This window comes from Furipterus horrens, unplaced genomic scaffold (genome assembly GCF_987537825.1).
Source record: "Furipterus horrens unplaced genomic scaffold, mFurHor1.1.pri manual_scaffold_17, whole genome shotgun sequence".
Lineage (NCBI taxonomy): Eukaryota > Metazoa > Chordata > Mammalia > Chiroptera > Furipteridae > Furipterus > Furipterus horrens.
In genome coordinates, this window is record NW_028327187.1 from 116692407 (window position 1) to 116719856 (window position 27450).

At 53.2% G+C, this 27450-nt stretch overlaps 1 protein-coding gene across 1 annotated transcript in view; it reads left to right on the forward strand.

Annotated features, from left to right (window-relative positions):
• ANOS1 (anosmin 1) overlaps nt 1-23926 on the forward strand; it is a 90077-nt gene extending 66151 nt beyond the window's left edge. Inside the window, exons 7-16 of the mRNA XM_090264175.1 lie at nt 3657-3841; nt 5561-5690; nt 9238-9443; nt 11574-11721; nt 18886-19032; nt 19649-19743; nt 20477-20648; nt 21365-21585; nt 22581-22719; nt 23827-23926. Of these exons, the coding sequence (XP_090120301.1) occupies nt 3657-3841; nt 5561-5690; nt 9238-9443; nt 11574-11721; nt 18886-19032; nt 19649-19743; nt 20477-20648; nt 21365-21585; nt 22581-22719; nt 23827-23885 (1502 nt within the window). The 3' untranslated portion in view covers nt 23886-23926. The remainder of the gene's footprint in view (nt 1-3656; nt 3842-5560; nt 5691-9237; nt 9444-11573; nt 11722-18885; nt 19033-19648; nt 19744-20476; nt 20649-21364; nt 21586-22580; nt 22720-23826) is intronic.
• The last annotated feature ends 3524 nt before the right edge of the window (nt 23927-27450 follow it).

Here is a 27450-nt window from a genome sequence, read left to right on the forward strand (position 1 = left end):
TGATGCTTGTTCCAGTCGATGAAGGCTCTCGGAGGTGGAAGGAGCCTCAAGATGAAAGCCCCGGAGCAAGGGGGGTTCAGACGTGTTGGTTTGCTTCTGCTCAGTCTGGGCCCTCCCGGCAGCTGGGGGGTGTACTGGCCTTGAGTTTCCGCTGGAGGGTTATTCACGGGGCAGCCAAGGAGAAAGATGGACGTGGATGTCTCAGGGCTGTGCTGGGTGCGGTGAGAGAACGGAGTGGACCTGGAGCTTGCCACAGGTGACCCCCGCCTCCCAGATTTGCACACTTGCTTCATACAGCTGTTGGTCTGGTGCCCCCTAGAACGCAAGAATGACACAGGACAGTCATTTCGTCAACACTGGTCTTTCATCACTCTGAACAAATGTGTTCTTTGTGGTGGGTTGGTCACCTAAGGAGAACACGGAGCTACTTCTGGATTAGGACCAATCATCCACTAACTGTGGGATTGTCGTCATATCAGGAATTCTCACAAATCATTATTTCTTTCAGCGGGGGAAGTTCTCCTGTGGGTAGTAACACTCTTCTGTCTTAGGGACTTGGGCATCCTCACGCATCTCGCATGTCGCATGGAGCTCTCCGAGGAGCAAGAGTGAATGAGCGTTTGAGGCGCGGCACAGAGAGGGCTGCGGGTCCCCTGGGAGAAGGGACACTTGCGCACACGGCCGAGCTGCCTGCGGTAGTTCTCCGCCTTGCCCCACGGGGCTCCCGAGCAGCGTGGGGTTTGCCATGGCTGCCGTGATTTGCACAAGGGCCCCGATATCTGCTTCGCGCCCAGGTGTTCCCTTGAGGGGACAGGGAGCGAGTGGCTTCAGCCTGTCCCTGCCGCTAGTGTTCACTCAGCCTCTGCTGCTGCGGAATACTGCTCCTGGGACCCAGGGGGACACAGGAAGGAGGGACACCTAGGGCCCCGGTGGAAGACAGCATCCCTCCATGGCCAGCGGTGGTGAGAGGCCGTTCCCTGCACGTCTTGACCGGTCCAGGCCATACGCTGCAGACCGGGTGGAAGAGTGGAGCCATAGCTTCCAACTGGGAGGTGTCAGGGCGCGGCTCGGGGGTGGGGTGCGTGTGGACTGAGCCTGGAAGCACCGATGGGTCTGTCGCCAGAATATACAAGGAAAGACATTTCAGGGGAAAATACTGCAAGGAGGCCGTGGCGCTACGAGGCAGCGTATCTGCGGGAAAGCTGGGCTTTGAGGCGGGCGAGGTGAGGAGAGGACACGGGGAGCCCGCAGGCCGTGCGTCACAGAGGGGGACGTCTTCACTGATAGGCAGAGAAGTGTCTCTTCACGCCACAGGAGATGGGGTGCGATTACAGAGCTTGGGAGGGTGAAGGAGACTCTCCCCGCTTTAGGAAAAGAACCGCAAAAGTCCTGCCAAGAGGGAATTAGAAAAAACAGACTGACGTGCAGGGAGATGGGGCGGAAGGCCGTTGTGAAGGTCCAGGCAGGGGAGGGAGGCCACCATGGGGACAGAAGGATTTGGGGATTCCTGCAACCATATTCTGCAGTAAGTACACAAGATGTATGTAGGTCCAAGGGCGAGTCACAAACGTTCCAAGACCCCTTAGATGTCCAAACGCGTAGAGTTGTCACGGAGATAAATGTCACAGAGGAGGGACCCACCGTGCAGGTGGGCGGGTGGAGGGCAGATCCGTGAGTCATGGCTCAGCAGAGACACTCCAGTCACAGATGTGAACGTCAGCGGACTCCCTCCTGTAAGCCCAGCCGCGGAGAAGACAAATTTACGACACAGACTTGAAGGAGTTTTATGTAGCGCGGAACTGGAGCCAAGATGGGCGGAGAGGCATCCCACCCTGCCGGCCAGGAGCAGCAAGGATGACGGGGCCCAAAAGTCCAAGAGAAACCCCCTGTTTTCTCTCCCGTGCCAGGTGGCCGTTCCTAATTCAAAATGTGGAACGGAGCAGAGAACTTACAGAGAAACCCAGCATCAGCGCATGGCCCCAGGCACCTCACCTCCTCTTCCTTGGACTCAACACCCCAATTTCAGACTGTGGCCACAGTAGGAATCAGGCGAGACATGCCCATGCCAACATCAGGGCGCTATATGGGTATCTCCCGCCTGCACATCCTGGGGGACGATGCGGAGATAGTGGACGTGCGCGCTAGGAAATTGTTTCTCAACCTCAGTGACCTTTCCCGCCGTTATAAAGATGCCATTTCAAATGACCCGGCTCCCACCTGTGGAAATGCGCAGGACGTTCCAAGTTCTCAATGCAAGACTGGGCCTGCATTCAGATCCAAAGGCAGGGAGCAGACACTCGGCCGTGGCACCAACGTGCATCACAGCTTATTTCTGGTTCGTATCTGCGCGTTTCCGCGGTCTTCTCTCTGTTGCAATGTAGGAGAGAGAGAGCGTTCTGGACTGCCTTTTCAAATGAGTGGTCAGGCTTCCGGCTAGAGCTCCTTCGCCACCGAAAATGATGGGAAAGGCAACTGTGTTCTCGCTCGGATGCCATGGTATAGACCGCACGCGATTCAGCTGGTTTCAGGTGTCCCGTGAGTGCGTAGACTTGTGTTCAGCCCCGTCCCCTGGATGGCTGCTGTTCTCGACGGCCATTCTTAAATCGTTTGCTCAGCGGGCAACGTGCACACAGAATGACCAACTGCTTTACCATCAGACAAGGGGCTTTGGAGGGACACACTCACCTGCGCCAAATGCAGACATCACACATTCATCGTGTTCCAGTTTGAAACCCTAAATCTGCAGGAGAGACCATCTTTTGGGGAGTCCACGATTGAAAAGCACTTTGAAAAGCACTCTGGTAGGATGTGCCCACAGCAGAGGATTGAGCGTTAGCATGTTTCCCTTAAAAGGAAAACTCCCAGAGAAATAAAAGTAGGGCAGCCTGGGAACCCATGTTATAATGACCCCAGAACAGCTCACAAAAACAGAGTGTGCTAAACAGGAAAAAAGACTTTAAATGCTTTAGGAGCGTCGCCTTGTGTGACTTGCATGTTAACCTCAAGGGATGCAGCCTGGTCACTTGAACACACATAAAAAAATTACCTTTGAGATTACTAGTTGGGGGAAACTTGATCAGAATCAGGAATCCAGTTACATTTTTATTGATTGATTTTCAGAGAAAGAAACGTCCATTTGTTGTAATTACTTATACAGTCATTGGTTGCTTGCACGTGCCGTGCCAGGGGATCGAACCCACAACCTTGGTGTATGGGGATGCCATTGTGACCAACTGAGATACCTGGCACCCGGCCAGGGCCTGAATCAGGAATCGGTTTAATTTTTTTGTTAATGTATTGATTTTCAGAGGGAGCAACATCGATCTGTTGTTCTACTTACTTATACATTCATTGGTTGCTTCTTGCATGTGCCCTGACTGGGGATCGAACCTGCAATCTTGCCGTTCTGGCTGACGCTGTAGCCAACGGGGATACCCGGCCAGAAATGGGGCGGGCCGAGACCCTGTTGAAATGCGATGGTCTGACCTCAGTGTCGGAAGATTTCAAACGGGAAACCTTGAAACGGGGCAGCCACCGCTAGGAAAGCCAGCCGGGCGCCCTGGTCATGGGCACGACCTGTCCAGTCCTTCCTCCCCCGCGCGCGCGCCTCCGCGTGCGTCCCACGCGGCGCGCTCATGCACGCGGTCCTTTTGCAGGCGCGCCGCTGAAGCCCAGGAAGGAGCTGCGGTTCACAGAACTGCAGACGGGACAGCTGGAGATTAAGTGGTCCTCGAAGTTCAACATTTCCATCGAGCCCGTGATCTACGTCGTGCAGAGGAGGTGGAACCACGGGATCCACCCCAGCGAGGACGGCGCGACGCGCTGGCAGACGGTGGCGCAGGTGAGTGCGGGGGAGCCGCGGGTCCTGGCGACCGGGGCTGTGACGCAGCTCCAGACCCCAGACTGACGAGGCAGGCTGCGGTCACAATGGCCCGAGATGACAACGCCCGCGTGGCCGTGTCCTGGGTGGCCGCGCGAGCCGCGTGGCCTCGTAGGCGGAACCCAACACGTGCAGATACTCGCCTTCTTGGCTTGTGTCGCTCGGAAGGAGAGAATGTTCCCGTCTGAGCATCCCATCCATGGCGTCCGTGAGCTTGAGAGAAGGAAGGGCAACCCAGCGAGGACTAGTTAATGTGCTGTTGGGTCACGGCGAGGACTGCTCTCTCTCCGACACTCAGCCTTTGCCCCGCCAAGGGGCCCGCGGGGCGCGCGTCGGAGGTGTGTCCCAGGCGCAGTTGCGGGAGAGCGCCAGCCGCTCACGCACCTCCGCTAAGTGCTTTCTCTCCCCTGCGCCCCGCGCCCCGCGGGCAGCCTGGCCGCCACTAGGGCCGCGCCCCGCGCTTCCTCTCCGTCTTGTGGGGAGAGAAGCAAAATATTTTCTTTCTTTTTAAGAGCTGTTAAATGGACTACCAGCTGCAGGGGAAGTACAGGAGATAGAAAAAGAAGCCATTCTCCGTGTGAAGCTGCCTGAGGCTTTTCAACACCACCAATGCTTTCCCCACATGGACCTGTACCGGGAAAAATTCTCACATCCTTTTCCTCCAAGGATAACATTCCTCTGCTTGCTTTTCAGGAAATATAAAATGAGTTTTAGCATGCAGGTATTTGGGAGAAAACTGGGTTCTTTTGTGAAGAGCAGTATCCCCTCAAAAGGATAAATACTAAAATAATTTAAAGAACCCCCAAATAAATGAGAACTTGGATGTTAAAGGAACATATTAAGCTAGGGGAAAAAAACCCTGGTCAAATAAATTTAATAGTTCTATATCTATTTTGTAAAAGAATAAAATTGCTATAATGAAACACAGAGAGGCTCAGAATTCAGCTGAAAGTCGTATTTCACTTACATGGTATACTCCTTTGAGCAGCGGTAAAATATCGTTTGTACATTTCTAAATTATTTTAGGACTTATGAATGTAACTGGTGACATCACCCTTTTTTTAGAGAGAGAAAAAGATATTATTTCCATTTTGGGATAGGATAGTTACCACCTGCAATACTTGCTTTCTTTGTCTGCTAAATGCTGTGACTGTCACGCTGACTTTAGTTTTGACATTCAAGGCTAAAACTCTCAATGATGAAGTCAGTGCAAGTGTTGCCTTAAATCCTGCGGAATGAAGCAGAAAGCCACGTTTCAGGCTTCCTACTCGTTCTTTGGTCTGAGACATGTTCAGCTTCATTTAGATATGAGAGCAAACGTGACAGTCCTTTTCAGTAAGTTACCACACACTGAGGGAGGGTTTAATTCAGTTCTCCTTCCCTGTTTTCATCCATTGGGCCCCCATGGAGTTCGGCACGAGGCATAGATGAGGCATTTATTCTTGGGGTTCGCGGGCAGCGTGTTCAGATCTCCCCAGAATGGGATGATTGCAACTTCCCAGTGACGTTCTTTGATCGCCGATGGCTCTCCTCAAAACTGAGCGTGGGACCCCTCCTCCAGAGGGGCAGGGGAGGCCAAGGCTGAGTCGCATTGGCCGATGGGTTGGTGTGTTTTTTAAACAGACCCCACTGACATGTCAGAATGAAAGGGCTCTCTGTGCTTTGTGCCCTTTCCCGCAGACCACGGATGAGCGGGTGCAGCTGCCTGACATCCGACCCAGCAGGTGGTACCAGTTCCGAGTGGCAGCGGTTAACGTGCACGGGACCCGGGGCTTCACGGCACCCAGCAAACACTTCCGCTCCTCCAAAGGTCAGTGCTGTTCCCGCCTGCACCTCCCTTCCCTCCCAGGCACATGTGGAATACATTCGTCACGCCCCCATGTCCATGGTTAGGGCTGGCCAGCAGGTGGCTTTGCGGTCCCTAGCAAAAGGGACCGGGCATGTCTGAAGGTACCACATGCAGGCATCCTCAAGGACGCTGCGGATGATGGCACAACGGGGTTTTCTCAGCGTCGGCGCGGCCGTGTTCCACTCCCAGCATCTCTGACCCTTTGCCTTAAGACCTTGTCCATCAAGCACCGTTCCATTCGTTTTTGGAGAGAAAGGCTTAGTTTGGGCCACGGGAGATGATTGCAGCCTTTCTTGAAACGATTTTGTTACCTTGAGTGTGAATTAATCTCTTCTGTCTCATTACACCCAGAGCTGAAACCCCTCCGGAGTCCCGGGAACATGGCTCTCGTTTGGTTCCGTTCCGACTCCACTGCTATTTTAAAACCTCTGTGGAATCGGATAAATAGCCATTCCGCGAGCCTGTGATCGTGGGACATGCTGGGCATGGCATTAACCACACCTCCAGGTTTCCTTCTGCACCCGTGGGAGGGAACCGTGACTCTCTGGGGGAACTGCACGTGTGCTCAGCTAACTGGGAAGACCGTGTCTCAGAGACACAGGAATGTGGTCGCGAATGAAAACGCAGCATCTTCTGAAGCATCGCGGACGCCGTTAAAATGTTCTGTTTTCTACTTTTATAAAGCTGTCCGACATTGAGCACATCCCAGACTTTCATTCTTGCACTTCTTGTCAACCAGCAAAGTCTGCCCAGCCCTGATCCAGTAGCTCAGTCGGTTAGAGCATTGTGCTGATGCACCAAGGTTGTGGGTTCAATCCCCAGTCAGGGCACATACAAGAACCAAGCAATGAATGCATCAATAAGTAGAAAAACAAATCAATATTTCTCTCTCTGTCTCTCTCCCTCTCTTGCCCTCTCTTCCCCTCTCTCTAAAATCAATAAATAAAACATTTAAAAAAAATGTCTGTCCAGAATTCATAGTCGATTCTACTCTGATTTCAGTGAAGATGCCTCACAGGACATGTCTAAAAGATATTTAGCCATTGATAAGGTGGGAAGTATCCCATTTTTCCTAATGGTACTCACGTCTGGGAAAAGCTAAACAATCTTGTTTATGTACCATGGGATTCACTGGTAAATCATCACGTAAATCATCATTTACGTACCATGGGATTCACTGGTCTGAAGGGTACAGCGCAGTGATTTTTATATTCACCGAGCCGTGTGCCCGTCCCTGCCATCAGCTTGAGGTTGAGCCTGTCCCCAGTAAGATGCTTCCTCCCTGACTGGACAGCGCCAAGGTAGAAACAAAGTTGGTTTTGTGTGTCTTCAGCGCCTCCTCTTACCACTTATACCTTTGCACTTCAGCCTGATCAGAATGGGGACCGTCTTGTGAACGGTTGTGTATCCTTTAGACGTGCCTGGAGGAAGTGTTTATCGGATCTGTCACTGTCCCATTTTCTGTGATGCCTCTTCACTGTACATGGAGCAGAATCTCCCGTTGGTTCTGGGCAGAGGCTTTGGTCGGCACAAGGGCCAGCATGAAAGTCGGGGACGCTGCTCAGAGAGAGAGGGTTGGCGTGATGGATTCTGGGTGTATCTGTGAATATGGGAAATAGACTCACCATTCCCTGATCTTTCAGTGGTAACAGTCATGTTTCCAAAAATGGTGCACTTTTATCTAATAAAAGCCCATTTATTCCTGCTGTGCCCAGAAGTGAAACCGTAGCCATTGTCTTTCCGGGGTTGAAAATTGCTTTAAGAAAGAGTGGCTGCTTCCAGAATCAGACTGTGCCCAAAGGGCCAGCAATCATCTGTGTATCTGAGTTCAGTAGAGGACCAGCCTGAGCATCAAAGACCGAGTCAAAAAAGGGGAAGGGAGCTTTTCCACCAACCGTGCACACCTCTGAAAATAAGCATAAAAAGAAGTAGAAAAAGAAACAGCACCGGATGAAATGGGTTTCATTAACTTTAGGCCCGCTGCCTGGTCTTCATGGGCTGTAATCTTGATTTTCATGGAAAAACTAAAATTCTTGTAAGTTTCTCCTTTAGGGTGATGTTTAAATGCAAAATTAGTCTGTGGTTTGCCAGAGCAGATCGGCTACTCAGGAAGTTAATTGCCTTTTAACGCATTTATTTTTTCAAAACTTAATCCTAACTCCTTGGAATAGTTATTTTTATAGAAACTTGTGAGTTGTTCATAGATTGGTAACTCAGTTTCATGCTTTTTATTTTTAAGATGTGTACCATTTTTGGATACTTTCTATTGCTAACCCTTACCGCTCCTAGGGGGGAAAAAAAGCATGATTGTAGAATGGGGAAAGTCAGTCATTTTTGCTGGCAGTGCAAAGGCTGGAGTTTGGAATGATTTCTACAGTCACTTACATGCAGATTTGTTGCTCTACTCACTCAGTCATTTTGAATGCGACAACCACACAGTACACATGCTCACTCAACAGCGCCTCCGCCCCCCACAGACTAGTACAGCGAAGTTGTCATTGTTCACACACATGCATTCTAGTCCCCCTTCCGTGGCTGCCAGGTCACATCGATGTCGCACAAACCGTTCTCGTTATATTAACAATGGCTGGACTTTTTCTGGACAGACCTCGTATCTTAGAGAAAAGTAAGAGATTTCTGAGTAGAATTCATGTTTCCATCATTCCAAAAACACAAGCAATCCTGAGAGTAAAAACGTGGCCGTTTTTCCTTCAGTCTCTTTCACTTACGTCAAGGTGGCTGCGGCTTGGTTGCAACCAGGTGGCGTCACCGTTAGAACCAGTGACGGCGTTTTCCTGGGGCCACGCGCCCATCTGCAAACCACGTGCTGTGAGCAGCACCTACACCTGCTCCATCTGCGGCTGAAAATGAAGCACAGACCCTCCAGCTTTAGACGTATTTAGTCATCTTTTAAGAGGAGATCTGTAGCGCAATAATTCCAGAACCTAATCTCTCTCTTGACGGCTGAGAAGGCTTTTGTTTATACAGCCAACCAGACATGACAAAAATGAATGTCAGCCGTGTGCCACCCAACTTGTAACACGGATGAAACATGGCTTGTCCTTGCTTTTGCTGATCTCGCTTTTGCTGATCTCTGCTGCTCTTATCTGATACGGGTTCCAAAGCCCCAGGGTCACTGAGATAAACCAGTTCCTTACAGAACCTGGTTTTCTTTTCCTTTTCAGTATTTTCAAAGGCAGTTTTACGCTGCTCACCCGTCGAACACCAACCAACTTAAGTTGGATTTTCCTGTGTTTTGTAGAAAAGTGCCTGTTTCAGTAGGAGGCGCATTTGGCTGGTTGTAGTGGCGTGGAAATGCCCACGAGCGTTCTTCCGTATATTCACCGTGGGCTTATAAGGGGGATCTTACTCACTGCTTGTCTGCAGCTGTTGAACCCGGGACGGGCAGCGTTCCACACGTGGACTCCGTGGTCAGCACGCGCACTGATACATGTGTTTTGGGTTGTCCTTGCCACTCACATGTGTCGTCCTTCTCCCGGGATTTCAGATCCGTCCGCCCCTCCAGCTCCAGCCAACCTACGGCTCGCCAACTCCACCACCCACAGCGACGGGAGCGTGACCGTGACCCTGGTGTGGGACCTCCCTGAGGAGCCAGACATCCCGGTGCATCACTACAAAGTGTTCTGGAGCTGGACAGTCAGCAGCAGGTCGCTCGTCCCAACAAAAAAGAAGCGGAGGAAGACTACAGATGGGGTAAGTGAAGGCCAGAGTGAATGTGGTGTCTTCTTGCCATTGGGGATTCAGGGGGGCAGGCGACCTGCAGGCAGAGGGCCTGAGCAGGGGCCTCTGCTGAGCTAAGACGGGGCGTGGCTGGAGGGCCCAAGAATGCAGCCCCATGCCAGCTGTTTGTTGGGCCTTGGACGTGGTCGAGGAAAACCATCGACTTTGGTCCATGGACCTACTCACACCCAAGAGGCCGTCATGACTCCAGAAATAAAAGGCACACATCTTACCTTCATCGCATGCATCTAGTCCTAGTAAAGGCTCCAGTCCAAACTGCCCTTTACCTGCACGCCAGTTTGCCTGGTTGGTGGGAGAGCCCTTTACGCGGACGAGCAGACGCTCCTGCTGTTTCTGTTGCAGGATCTTTTCCCATCCGTAATCTAATCAGAGGGACAGGGAAGAGCATAGAAAATGCACGTGTGACAGCATGTTTTTCCCACTGATGAACAGAACTTGGAAGGCTTTCTTCTCCGGGTGCCGAGAAATATAACAGGCACGGCACCGCTTCCTGCCGCGAGGTGTCCGGGTAGCGGACGCTCGGTGTCGTATGAAATGCGCGGGGCGTGAGGATGACTGCTTTGCTTTCCTCTCGGTGCACGTCCCTTTATCATCTTTATAAGGTGCCCTTTCATAAGTAAACAAATGTTTGAAAGTGTTTCCGAAAGGACTGCAAAAACATTTTTCTTTTTTTTGGAACTGAAGATTCCATTAGTTGTGCCATTTAGAATCATAAAATATGTCTCCAAAAGTTGTCCCTGATATTGAACTGGGATACCGTTTAAGTTTTATTTTTAAGTTGCATTTTTTATGGACTCGGCCACACGTGATAATTGGTAATGCCCGCCCATCTCATAGAAAGAGGTTCCTGCAGTCACAGGAATCTACTGATTGATTGATTTGAGTGAGGGGGGGGGGCACATTGATTTGTTGTTCCACTTACTCGTGCCTCATTGGTTGATTCTTGTATGTGCCCTGCTGACCGGGGATCGAACCCACAACCTTGGTGCATTGGGACGATGTTCTAATCCACTGAGCTGCCTGTCCAGGGCCCCAGTCCAAGGAATTTAAAGCAGGATGTGACGTGATGAAATACTGCCAGACGCCACATGCATTAACAACCAAGCAACACCAAGAAATTAGCAGCGAAGCTTGCAATTTATTCCTGTGATACGCCAACTAGATAAGACGGGAACAGCAAATTTAGCTTTAATTGGTAATGGGCCCAGAGGAGCATAAGCCACAGGTCGCTGTCTCATGCACGCCATATTTGGGGGTTCATCCGAGGCAGGCTACAGGCCGTGGGAATCCCTGAGGTTCTCAACATGAACACATCGCTAACTGAGAATTACGGCTAGACACGGGGGAAATGCCAAAGGATTTGACAAATGGTGGAATTTTCTTCTTGGGGGTCAGTGCCTTCTCCTTTCCCAAGATTCTGTCCTGATGGTCTTCGTAACTATGAGGAGAGATTTTCAGGGAAATGCTCTTTCAAAAGCGGGCTTTGTTTTACTTGTTGGAGGGTCACCGTTTAGGGAGAGTAATATGCAACCCAACCAGAAATGTCACCTGAAATAAATGGGGCTTGGCCCTGTGCGGGGGAGTCCCGTAGGTTCAGAGACAAAGGAAATGGGGTGAATGCTTGATATTAACAGACACAATGGCTGGAAAACATGACAGCATTCCGTCAGGTTGATTTTTTTTTTCCCCCTTCAACACTGGGTGGAAATTTACTCGCAGAAGACTGGAAGTAAATAGCAAAGCCATAACAGTGCATCCCATTTATAACTTTCCCAGCTGGGAGCCAACATGAGCTCGGTTAGTTTATTCCAAGGGCTCTGTGTTCTCTGCGAGGTGGAGTTTGGAAAGGGACGAGGGCAGATTATTCATGTCCACGCTACTCAAGAGGGCTGGGAACACAGTTTCATACAAGCAGCCTTTGGCCCTTCCATGAAACTGATTCTGGGCCGCAGCTCAGCAGGGCTTTCAGATCTTAGAGGGGAAGATGGGTGTGAGCTTCGAGGATGAGAAGCCGGCAGAAGAAGGAGCCGGTGTGCCCGGAGGTGACTGGTGACGGGCGGGTGTCGGTTCTTCCGTTTGCAGTCTCAGAACTCAGTGCAGCTGGACAGACTGCAGCCGGACTGTGAGCACCGGGCCGAGCTGCAGGCCGTCGCCTACTGGGGCCAGACGCGCCTCAAGAGCGCCAAGGTCGCCCTGCGCTTCACCCCCAGCCCTGCCGCCACCAGCCGCGGTAAGTGTCTTCGGTGGTGTCCGCGGTTCCCACCTCGCGAGCTGTGTAGCCCGCTAGCGATGCAGGGAGAGGGGGCGTTGGACGGGGAGTCTCCCCACGGCCGGTCCTCACCCCCGCGAGCGCGCACCTGGCCCCTCGGAGCGGCGATGTGTAAGGCGGGCTCACCTCTGAGTTTTCCCCATCACGCTCGCCTACGTCACGGGCAGTCGTTCGGTGTCATCCCCGACGCCTAACCAGAACGCCGTTCCTGTCTGACTTGCACAAGCGTTTGGGCGGAGCCCGAGGTGGGTCCTCGCACACAGATGCGCCGCTTCTAAATAGGCAGCGTGCAGCGAAGGGGAGCGCGCGTAGCTTCCCTCCTGAAGTTACGACACACCCAGTTTTACTGGTTTGACACGGGGGCCACAAGTGACCGTTCGTAACAATCTCTGCGACCCGGGAGAAGATGGATCAGAACGATGCTTTCCGACAAGTTCTGGAAGCAGGGCTTCCTACCGATCGGAGAAGCAGCCCTTTCCGGGACGCTGGGGGTTTGCGAAGGCAGCTGTTCCATATACGTAGCATTTGTGCTCTATGATGTTATACTGTGTATGCTCTGCTTTGTCTGGGTGCCTGACAACCCCTCCCTAAAAGTACTTATGGGAATGTGTCTATGTGTTATTCACGTCATTGATTTTTTAAAAAATCCAGCCACCCATTCAGTCATCAAACGTGTGCCTTCGAGTTAGGACATTGCTGTGTCTAATGATGGGATACTTACAATGTTACACTATGAACGTATGTAACTACATAATATGTGACTATGCAGACTGTGTATGCATCATGTAGTTACACACATATGCTGTTTATGCGCACATGCGTGTGCCTTATACACAGACACATGCATGTGCGTGCGCACATGCACACACACACACGCACACATACGCACGCACACGCACGCTCCATCATGCCGGCACTAGACTCATTGCCCCTGACGTTGAACGTGGGAGGTGGACGTGGAAACGCGATTCCGCAGACGCCAGGCTGCTGTTGCGCCCAGAGCCGCAGGGAAGCGTGCGCGCGGAAGAAAGCCGCGTGCCGCCGGGGAGCGAGCCGGCACCGTTCCGTGCGGAGCCCGAGAAGGAGGGCCGCGTGTGCGCGCACCAGGCGGGGCCTCGCCCGCACACAGCTGGAAGGGGCTCCGTGTGTGCAGAGACCTCGGCGTGGGGGTGGGCAGAGGGCCAGGCCGGTCCCGGGACGGCCCAGTGAGCCCGAGGATTCAGGCACCATCTGCGCGCTGACGACACCCCGCGTCCCCCAGCCTGACCCCTCCGGGGGCTCCAGAGTCCAAGCGGCCTGCCCAGCGGCCCCGCTCGGGTGGCTGGTGGGAGCTTCTAGCCACAAAGCCCCCACTCTTCGCTTCCCTGTACCCCTGTTCCTGCCGCAGGTGGCCCCACCTCCCACGGCCCCACCACTGGCCCTGTGCCCCAGCCACCATGGAAGGCTTGTTCTTCCTCCTCCGCCGTCCTCGCTCTCCGAAATCCAGCTCTTCTGAAACTCCTTGGTCCCTCATTTCAAATTCTCTGTGGGAGCCGTCCTCTTCTTTCCGTGTCACCTCTTTTTTATAAAAGTAAAATGATCTCTGAACGAGGAGTTCTGTGTCCGCTCTTTCTCGGATATTCATTTGTGCACGGCGGGCAGACGGCCGCTGGGAAACGTTAGTTACGTAATAGAAGTCTCTTCTGCGTTGCGCTCCCCGCACCCCCACCCACACCTGTCCCCGCTCGTCTGCAGACGTCTCCCCTCACTGCTGCCCTGCTCCTTCCTCCCACTTTCCTTCTCCGGCCCACGTCCTTGAAGCTTCTGCTGTCCCCGAGGCCTTTCTTGGCTTTCTCCTGGTGGCAGGGACGTCATCTCTTGCGTAAAATAGGTTTCCTTCTCGTCTCCTGGTTTTTCCAAGAAGCGGCATTCTTTCCCGGGGAGAAATGAACGGGACTGCAAACTCCCGTCCTTGAATGTGTTTCTTCCCACAGCCAGGAACAAGGAGACAAGGATGCATCCCCCGCGTACTGTTGTTGGGGTTCTGCCTCGTCACGGGCTGGCCCCTGGATGAGACTTGGATGGAAAGGCGGGCCTGCCCGGCCCAGCCCCCTTTCTGCCCGCAGCCCCGTGAGCTCACTGAGGCCCTCTTCTCCCAGCCTCTCACGGCATCTCCACTGTGACTGGGGCCCTTTCTCTCTCAGCTTAATGGTGACATGGGCAGGACAGTGTGAATTCGTCCCTCTCAGCCACCCCCATCTCTCCCCACTCTGTCCTCTGCAATCTGAGGGGCAAGGTCCTTCGTTGTCCACGCGGTGGGCTCCAGCTGTGGGGTGTGGATCCATCTCCTTCCAGCTCGGAACACTCCATCCACAGGACCAGGATCGCACGCAGCTCAGAGAACACGACCGTCTGTGTGCCCGAAGCGGCCGCCCTAGGCCATTGCTCTATGGAGTACGAGCCTATGCGTCGTCCGTAGGATTGCTGCGTAGACACCTGTGAAACCAAGCTAGTCACTCTTCCCCCGTCACCTGCAGCCTCAGGCGAATAGCTCCCCATCACCGGCAGCCTGAGCCGACTCATTCCCTGTCCTACCACTGGTCTCAGCCAACTCCTCTGCATTCGACGGGCTCCTGCAGAGACTTAACGTCAGCTTCTAATCATCGTAACCTATCCAAGGCCGTTCTGTTCTAAAGATCAACCGAGGCCTCTCACCCAGATTCGGGAAAGCAATAAAGGGAAAGTGAAGTTAGAAGTCACGGTCCCCAGGACCTGTTGGAACACACACTCCTCAGACCTCGGGGGGCCGACAGCAGCTTTACAGAGGGGTGCACAGGACACAGCCGAACACCTGCCAGGGTTTTACAGCCCAGCGGTGATCTACAGTCTCATAACCGCAAGTATACGACTTTTACTACAACACTCTGTATTTCATCACGAACCAACTGGAAATGAGGAATAATTACAACTTTATGGTATAAGCGAGGGAAATCTCCTTTTATAGGAGGCAGAGTCGTGAAAGCCAGCCTATAAATGACTTGTTGAATTACGTCTTTCCAGGTGTGCAGGCTCCTTAGGTGTTTTAATAGTAAATATTCCTGTGTGGCAAAGGCGGAGCGTTCAGGCACTTTTATGAAATGGTTCCTTAAAGGAAGAAAGACGTGATGCTGTCTTTATGGGAATGGACGTTGCTTTTGGGGAGCTGAGAGGGGTGTTTCCAGGGTTGATGGATTCCAAGCGTGTTATAGTGGCCCCACGTGAATGGAATGTTCTTCTATCTCTGCAAAGTCAGAATGGGCTGCAGAGAAAATACTGTGCCTCTCTAGATCTGTAACCGTCATCAACATTTTGACATCTGGGAAACTAGCAAAGTAGCCCAATTCTGTGAACTGTTAGGGCAATAAAAGAGTGTAAAGGAAACCTCCCGCCTTTGCAGAGTGTGGTAGAAAGGACTTTATTTCACTTCTGTTTGCTGCGGAACACAACGTGCGTGCATTTTCGTTTTCAGAGAGCAAACCTGGTTTAGTCTTGGGATGTGTAAAGCTATGTTCTTACATGTCTAGTGTGAAATGGAAGCTGGTGTAGGCCAGGTAAGGAGGGAAGACAACCTCCAGGGGAGAGCAAGGGAGCATCTAACCTTCTATCTTTGTTATCCGCTGGTGAACCCTCCACGCCACAGATTAGTGACGGAACTAGACACGGCAGCGGACTCGTGAGAATCCGAAATCCCCGATGAGTTGCTGTAAACGGTACTCTGGCCATAGCCAGGAGCGCTCGTAGCCCCACGGTGGTGTCCGGACAGGGCTGCTGCGTCTGCCCGGAGCTCCGGGTTTGCTGAGACCCGTCCAGCCTCCTGCTCTGGCTGGGCTGTGGCCCCCCTTCCCCCCACCCCCGGGCTGTGTCCCCCCCCCCCCGACTCCTCGCAGGTGGGACTCCCTGCCTCTCCGGAGGGGTACTGTGACTCAGAATAAGAAACATGTCTTTGGCCTGTGCTGTGGTTCCCGGCCACAAGCTGTGAAAACTCTTGGACGTCCCTAAGGGTGCCGAGGGAGGAAGGTGCCTTTGGCGGTGGGAATGGTGAGGCCTTTGGAGGCAGCAAGGACGGGCCTGGGCGGCCCCACCCCGAGTGGACCTCTGATCTCTGTGGCTCATCTGCTGCAGTCCTAGTGTCCCCTGGACTTGGAGTGGCTGTCTGACATGTGTGCGGAGCTGGGGACACAGCCCCCGCTGGGAGACACCTGCTCCCTGCAGGCGGGTGTGGCCCAAGCGAGGGGAGTTGCCGGCCGGCCGCTAGTGCGGCAGAATCGGGGGGGCGGTGGGGAGAACTGGAGGAGCGCACGTTGCCTCTGGGTGAAGAGCCCTTAACCCTGAGAAATGTTTCTCAGTTGTGCAAACATTTATTCGAACTCTGTAACCTAAAGTATTCTAAATATGAATCTGAGGAGGGCAGGCGTCCATTTGCTTTGAGTGAGGTCTCCCCGGAGGGGTGTGGAAGGGAGTGCCAGGCAGGCAGACACCCCAGGCGGCTCTCCCTTGGGGCGCTCCGGGCCCCCTGCCCATCCTCACCGGGCCCTCTGCCCCCCAGCCCCCCGAGAAGGCGACCCTCTCAGCTCCGTCCGCAGAGGCTCCATTCCTCGCGTCCGATCTGTGTGCCATCAGCACAGCTAACCTGCTCTCAAAGGGCCTCCTGGGGCTCAGGAAGCACGGAAGTCTCGCGCCGGAGGGCAGACTTCCCAACCGGGCAATGTAACACCGGGCAGCGGGGGTGGGTGAGGCCTGAGGCCAGGCCAGCTGCTGCCGTCCCTGTCGTGAACCCGTATACACGGCCGTCTGGCTCTCCGCAGGGAACTGGGGCAGGCTGAGAGGGGATGTGCAGGTGACAGGAGCCGGCCCTGGGAGGACGTCCCCCTTCTTACTGCTTCAGTCGGGTGACACTGGACCTGAGGCTTCAGATTCTGGGGTCTCGAACATGTGCATGCTCATTCCTCTCTCTCGGGCGTCTGCCCACCGCGGCCTCCCGGCCGCATGCAGCCCCCCGTCTGCTTTTATAAATAAAGGTTCCGTGGCGCACGGCGGCTTTGGGGCTGCGGTGACAGCTGAGGTGTTGGCAGAGGCTGTGTGAGCCACGGAGCCCACGAGGCTTGCTCTCAGCCTCTGCGGAGAAGTCGCTGAGCCCCGTCCTGCGCCGCAGGAGGCCGGCGTGAGTTTGCGTGCGGCGGGGCCAGAGCCCAGGGTGCCCATCCAAGGCCCGCGACCGAGGAGGAGGCGCCCTAGACAAACGTGCTCCCGCCCGACGCAGCGGTCTGCTGTGCAAACAGCGTAGCAGCCCAGACAAATATTTGGTCCCAGCTGTAGATGCATCAGTTCATGGGTGTCTTCCTTTGTGTCATCTGAACATGCGCGCTGGGCGACGGCTACGTGGGTGTCCCTGAGCACGGCAGTGGGAATCCCGGGGAGATGAAAATGGACTCTTCCGCTAGGAGCTGGAAGGAGAGATGAAAGGGGGGAAAAGTCATTTAAACCTGGAGAAAATATCCGAGTGCTGGAGACGGTGTTGTCTCCCGTGACACTGTGTTGTCTGCAAGAGCAGCTCGTAGAAGTCGTGCAGGACGGAGAGGGTGGGCGTGTGCAGGTCGCACCCTAGGAAGCAGTGCTGAGCTTTCTGAGCTAACGGAGTCAGAAACGGGGTCACCCCAGAGCCAAGGACCTTAGCAACGAAGCGCGCCACCAACGGGAAATATTAGTAAAAAGGAAAACACCTACATTAAACAGTCACCACGCCCGCCTGTTCCCGTCTTTCCTAACGCATCGCGCCTCGTGTTGAAACAGCCCTGTGGTGTGTTCTTGCAACTCGTTTCTTAAGGACAGGTCACCATGGCCCCTGGGACACGTGCAGGTCCTGCCCCCCATTGAAGCCCCCCCCCCCCGCCCCCAGCCTGCACGGTCCCCGCAGGGCGGCGCTGTCCTTGCCGGCGGGCACTTACCTGTGCACACCTCCTCACTGCCTCAGGATCCCTCGGCCCAAAAGCTCAATGTCACTGGCCCCAGCTGCGCACCTGGCACCTAGGACACGCTTGCTAAATAGCCACTGGAGGGACGCACGGGTGAATGAACCCGGAACCCATTCCTGCATCTGATGTCGCGTTGCCGTGGCCTCTCATTCCATTCGCTGAATCTGGGATCCACGCGTCTGCTGTGGGCCCTGCGCGGCTTCCGCGTCTTGGCGATGGTGAATAACGCTGCAATGCACGTAGGGCTGCCTCTGTTCTTTAGAATTAGTGTGTGGAGTCACTTCAGATATATTCCCAGCAGTGGAATCGCTGGGTCAAAAGGCAGCTCCATGTTTAATTTTTTAAGAAAATTCCACACTGTTTTCCATAGTGGCCGCCCCAGTCTGCGTTCCCACCAACAGTGCAGTAGGGTTCCCGTTTCTCCGCATCCTCGCCAGCACTTGTTGTTTGTTGGTTTGTTGATGATGGCCATTCTGACTGGGGTGAGGTGGTATCTCACAGTGGCTTTAATTTGCATCTCTCTGATGGCTAGTGATGTGGAGCATCCTTTCCTATGTCTTAGTATTTCATGTTAATATCGGTCCAAGTTTGGGCGTCTGTCGCTCTTTGAACAGTACACGGACCGGCTGCTGACTCCTGGGGTTGCTCTGCACACCGCGTGGGTGGTGGCACTTCTGCTCTTTACTGCTAATGTCCCAAAGTTGAACCATAAATCCATCCAGTGTCATATACTGGTATTTATGGGTGCGATGGTACTTCTGTGAAAAGCTCTCTATATTGTGTTAATGAAATGGCATTTAACATCATTTTGTTGACTTCCTTCACGCCTACAAAAAAGGTACACTGAGAAATACTACCTCTCGTTTCACCGAGAGGCTCTTGTAAGCCCAGGGAATACGTTGATGACCCACGGAAGCTCCGGGGGTTGCATCTAATATAATTTTAGGTCTTGCAATGTATTTTGCAGGCAGGGTGTTACACCTGGAGCAGGGAAGAATCTGCCGTTGTGCCCTGTTTTAGTTTAACAGAGTCACTGAACAGGAAGGCGTAACCGTGACGTTCAGTGCCCTGGGGTTCCCATCAGGGTTCCGGGTTCTTTTTTGTGAGCACATCAGAGTGCTGTGCTTCCTTGCAGAAGAACAACCCGGGAGAAGCCGAAAAGGCGTGATTCGCATGCAGGATCCCCTTCAAAGACGACGCCCCTCTCGCCTGCTGGAGATCGGTGCGCCCTTCTATCAGGACAGCCGGCTGCAAGCCAAGGTCTACTGGAAGAAGAGCGAAGGTACGCCCGGGCCTCTGCCTGCCCGCGATTGCCTTGAATCGCGCAGCGCTGAGAAACCCCTTGGGGCAGACGCATGTCGCGCCGTGGCGGTGACAGGAAGGCGGACAGCGGCTGCAGAACGCACTGCCTCCTGCTCCGTGCCTCGCTGTTCTGCCCTGGCCAGGCGGCTCCGGTGCTTGCAGTGTGATCTGCACAGCAAAGGGTTGCAGGTTTGATTCCCGGTCAGGGCTCATATAGGAGGCAACCAGTGCATGTTTCTCTCTCTCTCTGTCTCAAATTGAAAAGCAAGTCCTCAGGTGAGAGTGGAAAAAAAAAAAATCATCGGAGTCATTTTGCTGAGACTTTAGTAATCATTTCTTCTACCTACTTCTCATATTTGAAAAGATTTCTTGGGGCGCAATGTGTGACATTTTTTTGCTGGCTTTAGCCTTCATCACAAAACAGGAGTCAGGGTTTGGGGATTCCCACGTGCCTCCTTGGTCCATATGTGCACTTTGGGGTCACCTGCAGAACTTCATTTCCTCCTTCCTATTTATTCTGTCCCGTCTTAAAACCGTGGGACCGTGTGGAACGGGACTTCTGATGGCTGTGTCTGTGGTGCGTTCTGACCCTGCAGATCCCAGCGTGAGTCGTTACCACGTGCAGTGGGTCCCCGAAGTCTGTGCCCACAATGACACCGCCGGGCCAGAGGCCTCATCAGGCACGACCCAGGTGAGTCAGGGGTCAGGCTGCCCGGCTCTGGCGGTCCCTGGGCTCCTGTGGTCTGTGTGTAAAACTGGACCGAGAGATGTGTGCCAAGTGTCCGTCCCAAGGAGGCATCATTCACAGAGACTCGCTGTTAACCCAGCAGCGGCTGGAGGAGACCGGAAACATTACATCCCCTGCTCAGCCTTCCTTTTGGCTCTTCACCACGGTAATGGACAGCTGATTCCACGTCAGCACGCAGCAGGGCCTGCGCACAGACGTGGGAGACCCAGGTCTGAAGGGGCACCCACATCTCAGGGGGCAGCCGGGTCTGAGGCGGTGCCCAGGTCAGACTGTCTTCATTTCTCTAAAAGAAAACCCTGCAGAGAAATGGAGCCTGTGCCTCAGAGCAGCCTGAGCGGGCTTTTTTCTATTGGAAACGATGGCAGTGGTTTGGACGGCTTTCCCCTCCGCCCACGCTGGCGGGGAGGGTCCGCGGGGCTGCTTTGATGCCGCTTCCTCTGATTCTGTTTATTTCTGCATGATGTGTCCCGGCCAGGGAGGGTTTCCCAGTGGTAGCTCATGAAAGCGGGGACACAGTCTCCCTCGCGCTTGCTATAGAATCCACATTGCAGCCACTCCGTCGGTAGGAAAACGTCCTTGTTGGAACACAAGCTCTTCTCTTGCCAAGGTTTCATTTTATTGTTTTTTAAATCCGTAATGAGACTTATTACCAACCTATTCCTCTCTCTTGCTCTAGGAAAATTACATAATCCTGCAAGATCTGTCATTTTCCTGCAAATATAAGGTGACCGTGCAGCCTGCAGGGCCGAAGGGGCACCGGCAGGCGGAGACCGTCTTTTTCAGGACGCCGCCCTGCCCTGCACCGAAAGGGAAAAGCCACGTGCACGCCGGCTGCCCCGGGCAAGCAGGTGCGTCGGGCCCGCGCTTCCCGGCGCTCGGCCGCGGTGTGGGCCGCTCCGCAAACATCCAGACTGCTTTCCGAGCACCCCCGAAACAGAAAGTAGCCCCCCGCTCTCTGAGCGGCAATGTGAGCACCCCCGAAACAGAAGGCAGCAATGTGACAGCCCAGCTCTGAGGTTTTATACATGTATCCGCGTTACGTATTATTTCATAGTTGTTACAACGTTGCAAAGATGCCCTTTGCTGGCAACGTTGTCTCTGTAGATGGGAAGGCAAATGTTTTAGGTGACTGATTCCGTTTTTGCCGCCCCACCCTTTGCTGTGTGGTTTCTCGTTCCACGTTTTCCACACCCCACGCCGCCCCCTTCTGTGCCTTGTCCTGCCAAAGCCCTTGTGCGCAGCCACACAGCCAACCCAGGCTCCCCGGGAACTCGTCCTAACTGCGGTATCCCCGTGTGCCTGCGGCCACTTCCGTTCCCTCTGCAATGGCCAGGTCTCACCCGATTTCAAACTGCGGCCTGCGTCCCCCATCCGCAGGGCGGGGGGTTCCTGCCCACACACTCTGCGCGCACAGCAGAGCCAGTCGCCCAAAACCGCTCTGGGACCCCCCTGAGGTCACGTGGCGTCTACCTCCCCTGCAGACCGGCCGCCTGCGGTCAGGCAGGTACCCTTCCGCTCCGTCCCCAGGAACCTGACCCTGCTTTCCCCCCTTGCGTTGCTCCAGGTCACGCTCTTCCCAAAGTGCTGGCCAAGCCGGAGAACCTTTCCGCTTCCTTTGCCATCCACGACGTGAACGTCACGGGCCACTTTTCTTGGAAGATGGCCAAGGCCAACCTCTATCAGCCCATGACAGGCTTCCAGGTGACGTGGGCGGAGGTGACGACGGAGAGCAGAGAGAACAGCTTGCCCGACAGCATCATCTCCCAGTCCCAGATCCTGCCCGCGGTAGGTGCCATCTGCGGCAGGCCCCGCTCCTGGCTGAGGACGGGCAGGGGCGGGTGTTTCTGTCGCCGTGCGCTGCGCTATGGAGCCTTAGTGCCACGTGGTCTCCTTGGGAATGGTTTATTTTGCGAGTAAACAGACATCATCAGTCTCAGAAGAAACTGTCCTCTAGGGAGCAGAGGCCTTACCCGGTCTCTGCCGGGTACAAGCCACCCCCCATTTCCTTCTGTCTCTCTCAGCCCCATGTCCCTCTAGCCCCCGCGAACATGCCCAGTGAGGGGTGGTAATCGGGGAGAAAACAGCTAAAAGGAGCTTGTTGTTCCCTTCATTGGCTGCACTGAATTTTGGCCTGTCTTCCAGGCCGCATCCTTCCTTGGCTCAGAAATAAAGGCACCCCGTGGGGGGGCTTCTACCCTCTTTAGAAAGGTCCTGACAGTATCCAGGCCTTGCTTCAAAAGGAAAAAAAAAAAAAAAAACAGGCACAAAAACACAACCACCTTAAATCCCAGAAGGAAAGAGTCCATGGAATTAGAAAGTAGTAATTTTCTAAACGTATTCGGTTTTATTGAGCTTGGAGAACGTGTTGGCCTAAAAAGAAGCATGTCCAGCCATGGGCCCTGGCAGATAGTGCACATGCTACGCAGACAGTGGGCTCGTTCACGGCAGCTGGGGTCATCAGGGATTCGCATCACGGAGTGTGCCGACGGAGAGGGCGGCCGTGGGAAAGCCTCATGCTCAGGACAAAATCGCTGCAATGAACCCCGAGAACTGGCGCCTCCCATGTTTCTGCGCCAAGGGTCTCAGGCCGCCGGGGAGCGTGCTGGCAGCCGAGAGACCGTGCAGTGGCCATGTCGAGGGGCCAGGGGCCACCGCGTCCCCTCGACCCTGCGGTGGCAGACACCGCCGGACGGGTGACACCGGGGAGGGCTGGCCCCCCAACACGCGTGGGCTGCTTGTCCAAGGGTGTGACGAGCCTCTCGTGTTGTGTCCCGCCTCAGGACCACGACGTGCTCACGGTGCCCAACCTCAGGCCGTCCACCCTGTACCGGCTGGAGGTGCAGGTGCTGACCACGGGCGGGGAGGGGCCCGCCACCATCAGGAGCTTCCGGACACCTGAGCTCCCGCCGCCAGCACACAGTAAGGGCGCGCCACATCGCGGGGAGAAAGGGAAATAGTCCGTCGCAGACTCCCAGGGCCCAGGGCTGTTCTCTTCACCCGGGAAGTCTTCCTCCTCGTTTGCCTCTGTCTCCGTGCGGGACTTTATTTTAGCAGAAGTCGTGTGGTTGAAGTCTAAGTGCTCCTCCCTCCCTCCCTCCCTCCCTCTCTCCTTCTCTTCCTTTCTTTCTTTTTGTGTTCCTTCCGTTTATTTTCTACATAATGCACGCCTTTTCTCTGTCTTTCAAACCATAAATACATGTGGAAAAAAATCTGTCATATGAGAAAGGTTTTCCAAATTAAGATGTTCAAATATGACGCTGTAGGACATCATAGTTTCCCACGGAACTTATTTTCTTAATAATTACATTATACTGTCATATATGACAGGAGTTCTCTTCAAAATATGACCCAATCAATCTGGCTAACTCAAGTAAAATTTCCTTTAAAAATATGGTAACTGCTGTTCAAAAACAATGAGCGCCTTGCTGGTTTTTAGATATGTATTTTGGTTTTAACGCAGCTTAAATTTAAAAAGCCACGTGTGTGGCCCTGGGAGCTGTGGCTCCGTGGGTTGAAGTGTCATGCAGTATGCCGAAAGGTCATGGGTTCGGTTCCCGGTCAGGGCGTGAGCCTACGTTGCGGGTTCGATCCCCAGTTGGGTGCGTGCGAGAGGCAGCCGATCAACGTTACTCTCCTTCTCCCTTTCCCTCCCTCGCTCTTCTCCTCTCTAGGCAAGTCCTTGGGTGAGGGTAGATGGATTGTAAAAAACCATGTCTAAAGGTTTGGGTGTTGAGTGTATGGGGGCGGGGGGTCGTCTTTCCCGATGTCCTCCATCGGAATTGTTTAATGAAAGTGGTCATTAATTTTTTAACTTTTCCGAGGACAGTAAGGGAATGTTGGGTTGCTCATATAAACTGTGAGCTTAAGGGAAGGCGCTGTCTCCTGCCCCCACCCCACCCCCTTGGGGTTTATGGCTTTACCCAACGGGAGGGAGGAGGGGAGCCGACCGGACGTGGGTGTCCTTTCAGGTCCAGGACAGGTCGCTTAAGGTGCAGTGACCGACCAGTGTCTCCTGTCTGTTCTCAGGGCCCCACCTGAGGCATCGCCACGCACACCATTACAGGCCCCCCCCGGAAAGATACTGACCGGTCAGAGAGGACTCTGAGCACGGGACGCCAGTCAGCCGGTTGGCACAGGTATTCGCACAGGACTGCTCTCTCCCGGGTCACCCCTCTGCGTCCCCAAGGCCTCCCGATGCGCCGTGGGCGTGTGAGGGCTGGAACACGAGGCCCGCCCGTCTGCAGATTCTGCTTCCCCGCGTGCTTTGGCTCATCTCTGCGGAATGAACACAGGACTGACGTGGCCCGGAATCCAGAGCAGCGACTTCTCAAAACGATTCCATGTAACCAATGACACTTCACACACCAACTGAGCATGACGTGAATCAATGAAACCTTTTTATTAAATTATTGATTTGATTTGCAAAGCCAATAAGATGATCTACAGTTTTCAGGCCCTATTTATTCACATGTTGCGTAAGATGATGTTTATTGCCTCTGATTTTTTTAACTGAATATGCTAACCTGAAAGAGACCAAGCTCACCTACATGTAAAAATGCCCCCACTTTAAGTCCCGTACGCTTTCTTTCCGTCACAGACCAACGAGAGTTCAGTCCTTCACTTCCAATTTCCGAGGCACACCCAGAGCAGGCACGAGGCAGTGAATGAAGCCGCTCTCCAGATTTCACCTTGCAGAAATTAAAATTCTTTTCTGGGCTGCTTTTTAACATTTCCTTCTATAACCTGATAGATTTTCCAGATATGCTTTTATTTATATTTCCCTGTTTCCTTCAGGAAAACAGCTTCTGCTATGCTTTTTTCACCACTTAATGGGTCTAAAAATTTGCTAAACCTCTTGTTGAAAATCAAAGCCTCCCACACGATTGCCTGTTTCCTAGTCTTGACTGAGATCTGCGTTTGGTTCATCAAAGGGAGCTGTCTGTCCTACCGTGCTCTCAGTACTATAAAAAGGGGACGGGGCTTTCAGTGACAGAGGCCACTTACTTCCCTTTAAGCAACCCTTACTTTTCCAAATCTGTTATATGTTCCTGTGTGGACATTTCCCGGGCCTTGAACTACCGTGTTATCGCATGAACTCACGTCGAAACGCGTGACCAATGTCTAGTGAGGCTGCGTCCCCGGGGCAGCCTTAAACATGTAAAGGTCAAAGTCCTTTGTTAAGGCGACGCCCACACATGTGGTTTCGCATATGCGCATGTGTGTATAGGTACAGGCGTGTGCATGTGTCTGTGTCTGTGGAGACACACGCACATGTATAGATACAGCACGTGCATCCCGAGGAAGCACCGCCGAGGAAACTTCCCATAGGTCCCCAGCGGTGCAGGAAGACACAGCTGTACAGGTCCAAGAGGTCATATATTTTCCCCATCAATGTCAGTTCCATGGGAAGAGAGCAGTTTATCCAAATGACACGTTTTGAAGGCAGGACTTCCTCGTGTCCTGATCTGCCCTTGAGAAGGGAGGCCATTCATTTACTTTCGGGAACGTTCTTGTTAGGTTCAGCGGTAGGATTGGTCCGGGCCGTTGGCAGTGCCCCTGGACGCATGGGGATGCGCGGGTGCGTGGAGGGGTGCGGGGGGCATGGGGGCGCGGCCCCTCCTGCGAACCTGGCTCAGAGCTCTTGCGCTCCGCGTCTCTGAGCAGGTGAGACACGAAACAGGTTCTGTCCTGGCTTGTCTTTGGGGAACAGCCTAGAAGCCCGCTCACCTGCATATTGGAATCCGCCCAGGGCGCGCAGCGTGTGGTGCCACTGCGCCCCTTTGCACAAGCGACGTGCCTGGGACCCCTCAGGGCGATCGTGTTGGTTCTGAATGCAGTGTGGTCTGGGGTGCGCTATTGCCATTGGTGCGAGATTTCCCGCTTCCGAGAATGATACGTTCTCAGTGGAGAGAAAATCACCCGCTTCCAGGAATGATGCATTCCCAGTGGACAGAACATCACCTAGTTCTGAGAATGATACGTTCCCAATGGACAGAACAGGAGACGGCTTCCTAAAAACACCCGCCCCCTCGCCCCCATCTGGAGCACACCCCACAGAGCACCTCTCTAAAAACTATAATGTGTGGTTCTGGTGTCAGTAACACCATCCGAATTTCAGATTCCTAAAACTTCTGCCATTAAGACTTCTGATCATCAGCTACAAGGTCATCTTTGCCCGTCATCTGTCAGGAACCAACCCCAGAGTTTGGGCCAGCACATTTTTGTATAGTTGTATAGTTTAAAATGCAGGCGTATATACATAGATGCAAAATATTATTTATAAGCTTAATTATTATAAAATTTAATTATGTTTCTTTGGTCTCAGTAATACACATGGAGCAAATATATGTTTAATTCTAATGAAGGTTTGAGACTTTTCCTGAAGAAATCTCAAGCAGCTCTTATCAGCATCTAATTTTGCTGTAACAGTCAATAACTGAAATTTCATCACTGTTAGTAGAAGAAAATGCTATTGGTTCGGCAATAAAAGAAACATAAGCTTCTTTTATGAATTTCATCAATCACCAATGGTATTCAGATGAGAAAAAATATAATGACAGTTGTTTTAATTATAAACATTTGGGTGTCCTCACAAAGCAATCAAAATCTACATTTTTATGAAAAACATAGTTTTAGTGGCTAAATCTCTGATACATTTTATTGAAATTAGATGCATTTCTCATGAAAAAATACAGGGCGGGGCAAAAATAGGTTCACTGTGGTCCGTATGGAAAACAGTACAAGAATAAACGTCGTTTTGTGCACTCACAACTGTAAGCCTACTTTTGCCCCCCTGTGTTTGCTGTGATACCATTTACTCTTTAAAAAAGAAATGAGCTCATCAAAATACGGCCGCGTCAAATACTGGGGGCTCACCGGATCCACGGGGCAGCCCCAGCCATTCTTTTCACCAATGGTGCTCACTGGTTCATGACCTCCCCAGAAGCCGACAGGAATCCGTCACCAAGTCTACAGACGAGGGGTCTCACCATGCAGTGCTGACCTTGGGGGCTGATGGCTGTGCACTGTGGGGATGGTCCTGGGCATTGTAGGGACTGTCCTAGGAGCTGTAGGGCTGGTTCTGGTCATCGAACGGACAGTCCTGTGCATTGTAAGGCATTGAGCACCTTCTCTGGTCTCCACCCACCAGACGCAGGAAGCAGGTGTGACAACCAGAAATTCTCCAGACATTGCCACCTCCCCCGGGGGAGAAGGTCACCCACATTTTGGAACCACAGCATCCTACCGTGACCGTGGCTGACGCCATCAGAATTTGCCGTGTGGGAGGAGCCCCAGGTTGGGGGATGGGGGGCTGCGGAACAGCCAGGAGCATATTACATGTGACTTCAAAGCTCTAAACCGCATCTTTTCTGTCCACTGAAAACCCTGTCTAATAGGTTGAATTCTTAACTTATGCATGCACCACGCAAGTGCAAATGTGACTATCCTACGTACCTGTCCTGGTCATCTGAGAGCGACTTGCTGGTTCCTGCCCTTTCTGACCCATGTGCACAGCCTTCCTCCTACGACGGCAGGTGTCTGCCCATCTTCTCGCAGACGTTCGCGTTGTGATCGGGGTGCAAACCCTAAGGATCTGTTGCAGGTGCTTTAAAATTTGGGACACAGAGAGTACAGATGGTTTGTCTTATC